At 53.2% G+C, this 7,572-nt stretch overlaps 2 protein-coding genes across 2 annotated transcripts; one reads left to right on the forward strand and one right to left on the reverse strand.

Moving 5' to 3' along the window:
• Nucleotides 1–284: 284 nt before the first annotated feature.
• On the forward strand, nt 285–1,264 carry UMAG_11685 (uncharacterized protein; the record flags this gene model as incomplete). The annotated part of the gene is made up of 3 exons (XM_011389777.1): nt 285–850; nt 933–1,131; nt 1,229–1,264. The coding sequence occupies 3 exons, from the start codon at nt 285–287 to the stop codon at nt 1,262–1,264; spliced, it is 801 nt and encodes a 266-aa protein (XP_011388079.1).
• A 301-nt stretch (nt 1,265–1,565) lies between these two features.
• UMAG_01580 (uncharacterized protein) lies at nt 1,566–6,035 on the reverse strand (the record flags this gene model as incomplete). The annotated part of the gene is made up of 1 exon (XM_011389295.1): nt 1,566–6,035. The coding sequence occupies one exon, from the start codon at nt 6,033–6,035 to the stop codon at nt 1,566–1,568; it is 4,470 nt and encodes a 1,489-aa protein (XP_011387597.1).
• Between the last annotated feature and the right edge of the window lie 1,537 nt (nt 6,036–7,572).

Here is a 7,572-nt window from a genome sequence, read left to right on the forward strand (position 1 = left end):
AAGAGGCGTCAGGGAAATGCGCGGAGAATCCGAATTTATAATAAAGTGAACGCGTCGGCAGTTGGTGGTTGCACGTTGGATCTCTGTTGATCTGCGATCCTTCAAGCGGCAGCCGCAGCCAGCCTGTGTCTTTGTCGGGAGCAGCCGAAACAGCAAATGAGATCACTTCACGCTTGTCGTCCACCTCCGTTGTTCTTCTTACCCTTCCTCATCTTCCTCAAACTGCTTCTCGCACAGTGAATTGTCGCACTCTTAGCCACGCTCAAAGACGTTGTTTTTCCGAAATGGTAACACAGCTGGCACACAACCCTGCTTCTTCGGCAGGCCGGAGCAATGCTGCTGCTACTACACCTGCGAGCCAGCTTTCCAACATCGCAAAGTTGCTCGGGTCTCATGTCACTCTTACCGTTGGCGACAAACAGACTCGCACCTTGTCCGGAAAGTTGTGGGCCTACGATCCCACTCTCGGTGTGGTTGGTCTCGAATGCGAAGCGTCGCCACTGCCATCACATCTGTCCTCGGCGCCTGCGGCTGCGGCCTCGGTAGCTCAAGCTTCACAGACGTCTCGCAACCGCTTCGCACAGCCTACCAACACCGTTGGATTCGCCATTGTAAAGGTCTCAGAGATCAACAAGATCGAATTCGCACAGCAGCCTTCCGGCTCTGCGGACAGTGCTGCTGCTACCACCAAGTCACAGGCGGACAGTCTCACACAAATCTATCCCGTCTCGCTCAAGGCAGCTCAATCGAGAGAGGCCGATGCCATCAAGCAGAGTCTCACAAAGGTAGCACGCACCGGAAAGGACGTATCGCAGCTCGGTCAGCAGATCTTCGATGCCTTGAGCAAAACGTGAGTACTTACAGTCGCATATCACGCCGCTGAGGTGCTTGCAGTACCACTAATCATCCTTCCTCTTTGATTCCAAATCCAGATTGCCTTGTCGTTGGCACGAGTCACACATTATTGTCATGGAAGAGGTTGTCATCTCTGGCCCTGGCTACGATCCAGCCTCCGTAAACGTTCCCGGCTATACGCAAGAGCAGCTTCAATCCTTCATCGACGGTACCAACAAAGGTGCCGTGCCAGACGGTGCCCAATCAAAGGCAAACAGCTGGCATCGTGTCACCAAGGTCGTGAGTATTCACTTCGCTTCATCATGAAATCGAGGCTAAGAATTTCCAAGATCACTACCAACTGACACAATTGTGCGCTTCCCTCTGACCACAGTTGCAAGGAGAAAGGCGCAAGATGAATGCCGTGTAGAGCTCGAAAAGTTCGCAGCAACGTCAGCATGTCTGATCCTTCACAGAACGCTCGCCCTTTGCAAACAGAGCTTGCCTCGTCTTTCTCTACTGTGGCTGAGCCACTGTAGGATTCTCGTGTGTGCTCTAGGCTTCTTGTCGTTGACGCCAATGCCAAGTCCCCGTGGCATCCATATAATTGAAAGCTTGAGTTTCCAGGAGCCAACAAAATCCCGTCACCTGCGCACAGTTCATGATTCTGAAGTAAGCTTGCACACAAACACAGGTCAGTTTTAGTTAACCAAGTTAACTTGATTAAGTCATCAGAGGCCTGTTCCAAAATCCTCGTCATCATCACTGCCATCAGGTTCCGACGCCATCAATGGTCGATACTCGGATCCGGCTCGATTCAGGCGACGCTTGACATCCGATTCGTCCTCCCCACTTGACCATCCTCGACCTCCGAGCCAGCTGAGCAGCACCGGCAGCAAAATCAATCCGTGGAGAAGACCGCCGACGATCAGGCAAAGCCAGGTTTTGGCGTAGTACAGCTTGAGCAGGTCCGACTTGGTAAAGATGAGCACGCCGACACCAATCAGCTTGGTCGAGAAAATGCCATTGACCACGGCACTGCCCACGTCGGTGAGGGCAAGCCAGGCTCTCTCGTCCCTTTCCTTTTGTGACATGGGGTGCGACCGCGGCAGAGCTCCTGGTGCACGCATGAACGCACGCGCGATGTGTGCGCAAAATTCGACCCCAATTGCTGCGCATACGCTCAAGTTGACCAGAGTGAGTGCATTGAACTGGATACCCCAGAAACCCATTGCGCCAGCCACTAGCCAAACAGCGCTTGCCACGCTCAGCGTCACAACCGCTCCCGTACGCCAGCTACCAAGTAATACCGTGTTGATGGCAAAAATAGCGACAGCAGCTGATCCAAGCACCTGTACCGCCATCGAGAGCAGGTATGTATATTGTTCGAAGAAGATGAAGAAGAGACTGTATGGGAAGACGCGGTAGCCCACTCGACTAGAGATGTCCTCCGAGATCCGTTGCGACTGCTCCAGCGCGCTGATGAAATCCGACTGCGATCGGAGCGGCGCAAAGTAGGTTCGGAAATGCGAAGAGCGTACCCTATCTTTGCCAGTCTCGAGATCAGTGACAATACTGAGCGCCGAAGAATAAGCCGCTTGACCGCCCAGTGGACATTCTTGATCTGTCGGACTCTCGAGCCATTTCCTGAGATAGCGGTAAAACTCTTGGCCTTCAGGAAGCCCATCCATGGTGATGTTCCACGGAGGATCTCGGCCCTCGAAGCACGGTTGGCAAGAGAAGGGGCTGTCGTGAGGATCACAAAAGACGGTGGGATCCGAGATTTTGACGCGACAGCAGCCATCCAGAATTGGATTGAGCCACTGAAGGAAGTCGTCAATCCAACTGCTGGCTGGCTCCGCGATCCATGATACTTCAGGTCTTCGACGTTCACCCTCCAAGGTACTAGCTAGCGACAACGGCTCACAGGTTGTGAACCTGCCACAAAGATCTCTCTGACCTTGGCGCTCTGACACCTCCCCCCCTGTGGCAACAAAGTATAGAGGAGGACCGACGTCGAGGAAGACGTCAATAGCGTCAAAGTAAGGCCTCAAATACGACGCGGATGGGAGCGCGAGGCGTTGGTCGAGGCCCATCTCGATCCTTCGCACCCCGATGGAGCTAATGACAGCGACAGCGCCAAAAGTCACGACGACCAAACGCTTAACATTGGACCGAAGCAAGGTCGGTGCGAAGCGGTAGCGAATGAAGGAGTCGAGCGTGCCCTCTTTGGCTCCAGCGACCGCGTCTGTGAGCAGCTGAATTTGACGCTGACGAGGAGTCGCCTTGATGCAGGGCATGCAGTCAATGCGTCCGCTCTCAACGCGGTGGGCGTCGAGCGCCATGGCTGCAATGAAGACAGTGCAGTGCAGTACCGCAACGATCAGCATGCTTCCTGCGGCGTAGAGGGCGAAATTCCGAACGGCAGGCATCGGCACCACTGCACCGAGCAGGAAAGCCACAATTTGGGTTGTTGCACTCAAGAGGATGGAAGGTCCGACGCGAGCTAGACTACGAGCTGCCCGCTCTTCAACCGTGACGCGTCCGGTTGTGTTCGAGGCAGCACCTATATTCATGAAAAGATCTCCTCTAGGCTCCACTGCATCTGTCGGAGAGAGTGGAGAACGTCCGGGTACACCCGTGGGCGGCGCACTTGAAGCTGAATGAGTGATTTCGGGCTCGGCCGACGTGTGCTGGTGATCCTGACGATCCATCTCGTTGCAGAGCAAAAAGATATTGTCAACACCAACGGCGAGAAGCATGAAAGGTATGACCTCGGCAATGACCAGTGTAACTTTGACGCCCATTGCGCTAAATATACCGATAGCACATGAAACGGAACATAGTACGATGACAATGCCGAAAAGTCCGAGGGTAAATTTGGAGGACACGCAATAGGTATTCATGAAGGACCGAGCTCGACGAAGAGTTCTTTGAACAAGCCTCGATCTTCCATTACTGGAGTACGATAAGAGCGTATTAGCTCGAAGGTAGGATCCTTGCTCGGTGGTCGGCGATCCTTGCTCTGAACCGTCGTTGGCTTCAACTCCATGATCGCTTCTTCCGCCCAGAGTGAGTGCCACGTAAATGAACATAGTCAAGTAAGAGAGGACAACGATGCTGACGTCAGTGTTGCTGCTGCTTCCGATCTCGGTCTCAAGGCTGACTCCAGTGCTGAAGGCGATTTGAATGCCCAACTGTTGGCGTCGCACCGAGAGCGGATGATGCTCTGAAGCTGAAGTCTTCATTTGTTTGTTCGGCGGAGCAGCAGCAACTTCTTGAAGGAGGTTGAGCAGCTCCAGCTCCCACTCTTCGGCCGCTTTGAGTGTGGTGCCATTCAGGCTGTTGTTTAGAACGTACGTCACGACAGCAGCCCGCGCTTGACTTGGCAGAGCGCCTTCAGGCAAACCGCCAAGCACGATGTTTGGCTTGAGCGGTTGTCCGAATGATGGTAGACATTCAACAGGATTGTCGCTGCATTTATCGAGAGCTTCATCCCAGCTGTCTGCATCAAGACCATTACCAAGAGGATCGTCTTGGAAGTAGCCGAGAATGCTTTGCACAACACAAGGTGTACCTGAACCTGCAGGGGCAAGGCATACATCCTGCAAGGTGATGCCCGAAGGTGACTTGAGCTCCCGTACTTCTTTCTCTAGATCGGCGAGCCATAGTAGCCGTTCCCAGGACAGTGCAGGCGGGAGAGCTGCGAGCTGAGGGTCAGACGCATTGTTTCGTAAAGTGGATAGATCCTGATACGAATGCTGGTCTATCAGGAAAATTTGCTGTGGCCGGTAAAATGGCCCAAATTCTTGATCAAAGATATCCTTCTGCATCTTGGCGGTCGACCCAGGCGCCACCCAAAGGCGGACCGGATCCACTTCGACTTCAAAGTCCTTCCAGCCGATGTTGGCAATACCGACAAACACAGCTGCCAGAATGAAAGTCAACCAGGGATGGCGTGCGCACAGCAGCCCAAGGCGGTAGAAGGTGCAAGTCAATAGCTGGTTCAAAGCGTACTTGCGTGGCTGAAGCGCTCCTAGAGCGGAAAGATTGTCGTTGCGTTCGAGCCCGATGCCGCGGTAGGTGCCGTCTGGAGCGGAGCTTGCAGAGCTTCCTTCACCATAATGGCCAAGCCCCCTTGCTCCAATCAGACTACCCGTGTTTCGCTGATTGGATGGGTGTCCGCTTTCGACACCGTCGAGAGAGTCTTCTGAGTCCATGCGGACACGCTCGAAACCGCTGGACTGGCTGAAGAGGCTGAGACCGCTCGTACGATACGACAGGGCAATAGTGCCTCGGCGACCGCGCACAAGGGCTGATACAGGTCCCCAGAACCATAGTAGCAGCACAAGCAGCATGTACAGTATGATGGCAGAAAATGTGAAGCAAGACATGGGTCCCACTGAACATGCAGAGCCGGGCTGATTGGATGGCGGCAGCTCCGGAAGCGCTGTACAAGTATCAGGGCAATCAACACAAGTACAGCGCGACAACAGATCGGGGTCACCGCATTGCCTCGGATTCTGGTTAAAAGGGACAGGTGGTGCAAGTGAATGGTTGTGAGGGCGTGCAGATGGCGCATGTGCCCATTGCAGCCTGTGATCCGAGCTTTGATCGGGAAAGTTGATCTGAAAGGGGCTTCCTAGCAATGGCTTTTCGTCGCCAAGGAACTTGAGAAAGGCATTTGGTGTCTGAGCACCGCCACCGATCAGGTCCATGGCAAACCCGTTGCTGGCCCCAAACTTGACGTTCTTGCAGCTGTCAAAAAACTTTTGCTTCCACTCCGCGTCGATGTAATACTCTACCGTCTTGACGGCTTCCGACGGCTTGCCATCACTTCCCGTGACTTGTTGCGTTTCGACAACATCGACAAATTGGGCCTGGTCGGGCGAGCAAGTAAAGGAGCAGAAAAGTGATCGAAAGTTGTTACGACAGGCGGGACATGAAGAGATCAACGGTTCGGCTTGCTGCAGGTTTGCAGACAGGTTCTCGACCTGAGCTTCGGTACAGCATACAGGTCCTTCGGCAAATTCAGAGCCGCACGTAGCAGCCAGACGGTCTCGGAAGCTTGATCCTTGCGGTATAGATGCCCGTTCGTCAACGGAGCATGGAAGCTCGGGGCTGAAGATGCTCTTCTTGCCGCAGTTGCCCTTCATGTGACAGCGTCCGGGTGGACGCCCCTTCACCTTGTACTCGTCCATGCCGGCAGACAGAAAGATTGAAACAACGCAGAACTGTGGCGATTCTGCCCTTGCGGATGAAGATGAGGATGAGAAGAAGGATGCAAGCAGAGAAGCGAAGAGCTGTTGCACTTACTCTCGTTCTTGGGTTCGCCTAGTTGGAGATGTGGCCCATGCGCGATTGGTTGACTGTGTGGAGGCACATACTTGAAAACAGTCACGATGCGTGATTTACCTATTTACAACTTGCACCTCACCTGCCTTAATATTAATAAAGCCGCGCGACCCTAGAGAGGACCCTTGACACAGCGAATTGACAATTGCGATTCGTGATTCGCGTGGAACTAACTTATCGTGCGTAGACCCAGACTGGCGTGCTATCCAAAATTGCTGGCCCCCCCAGTTCCGAGACCCAAAGATGAAATAAAACATAATCCCCAATCATGAATGCAACTCGTGACTGCTGTCCCTGTATCCAATTGCCTCCACATCTTTTGATAGCTTCTCGGCATCGTCACAGGCAACCACGAATGGTTGCCTGATCGACACACGGCAATGAGTTCGTCATCCCCATCCAAACGCAACGCCTCGCCAGCCATGCACATCTCAAGCCCTTCATCGAGCAAGCGCTCCAAAGCATACCGCTTGTTCACAGCAGCGTGTACAGCAGACAAAGAGGCACGGATCCAAAGTGCAATCAAAGCCCTCGAAGCAGGTGTACACACCAGCGTTACAGCTGCAGCACAAGCTCACCAAGTCTCAAAGACCACACTCTTGGATCGAAGGAAGGGGATGACGCCAAAGAAGTATGCACATGCAGAGCGACAGACACTACCACCAGCAGCCGAGACAGCACTTGCAAACCACATCAAGGTTTGCGCTAAGGGTGGCTTTCCACTCAAGCCGGCAGACATGAACAGGTACGCCAATCATTTAGCCCGGCAACACAATGGTCCAAAATCCCGTGTTGGCGAGAAATGGCTCCGCAACTTTCTTATCCGAAACCCTTCACTGAAGTCAGCCTATTCTCGATGTGTGGAGAATGCTCGAATTAAGGCTGTTGATGCCAACGACGTCAAACATTCATCGACAGGATGAAAGAAGTACTCGACGAATACAACATCAAGTCGGACATGATCTTCAACATGGATGAAACAGGCTTCATGTTCGGCATTGTTGCAAGGCAGCATGTTGTTATCCCGAAAGGGCAGGCCCACTTCAAGGGAGTTCCTGAAAACCAACAGAGTGCCGCTGTCATCGAGTGCATTGGCTCAGGTGGACAGGTGTTGCCGCCACTTGTGATCAATGCTGGGAAGATTTACATGCACGGTGAATTCAGACGCATGGTGGACATCGATGAGAACTTGAGTTTTGCAAAGACAGAGAACGGCTGGACAAGCAATGCAATTGCTGTTCATTGGCTCGAGCAAATCTTCAATGTTCACAGTCAATCCGGTCGAAGACGGCAAAAAGAGTGGCGGCTTCTCCTTCTCGATGGACATGGCTCCCATGTATCAAGCATTTTCATCGACGCCTGTTTGGCCAGGAACATTGCACC

The sequence above is a fragment of the Mycosarcoma maydis genome, chromosome 3 (assembly GCF_000328475.2).
Source record: "Mycosarcoma maydis chromosome 3, whole genome shotgun sequence".
NCBI classification, from domain to species: Eukaryota; Fungi; Basidiomycota; class Ustilaginomycetes; order Ustilaginales; genus Mycosarcoma; species Mycosarcoma maydis.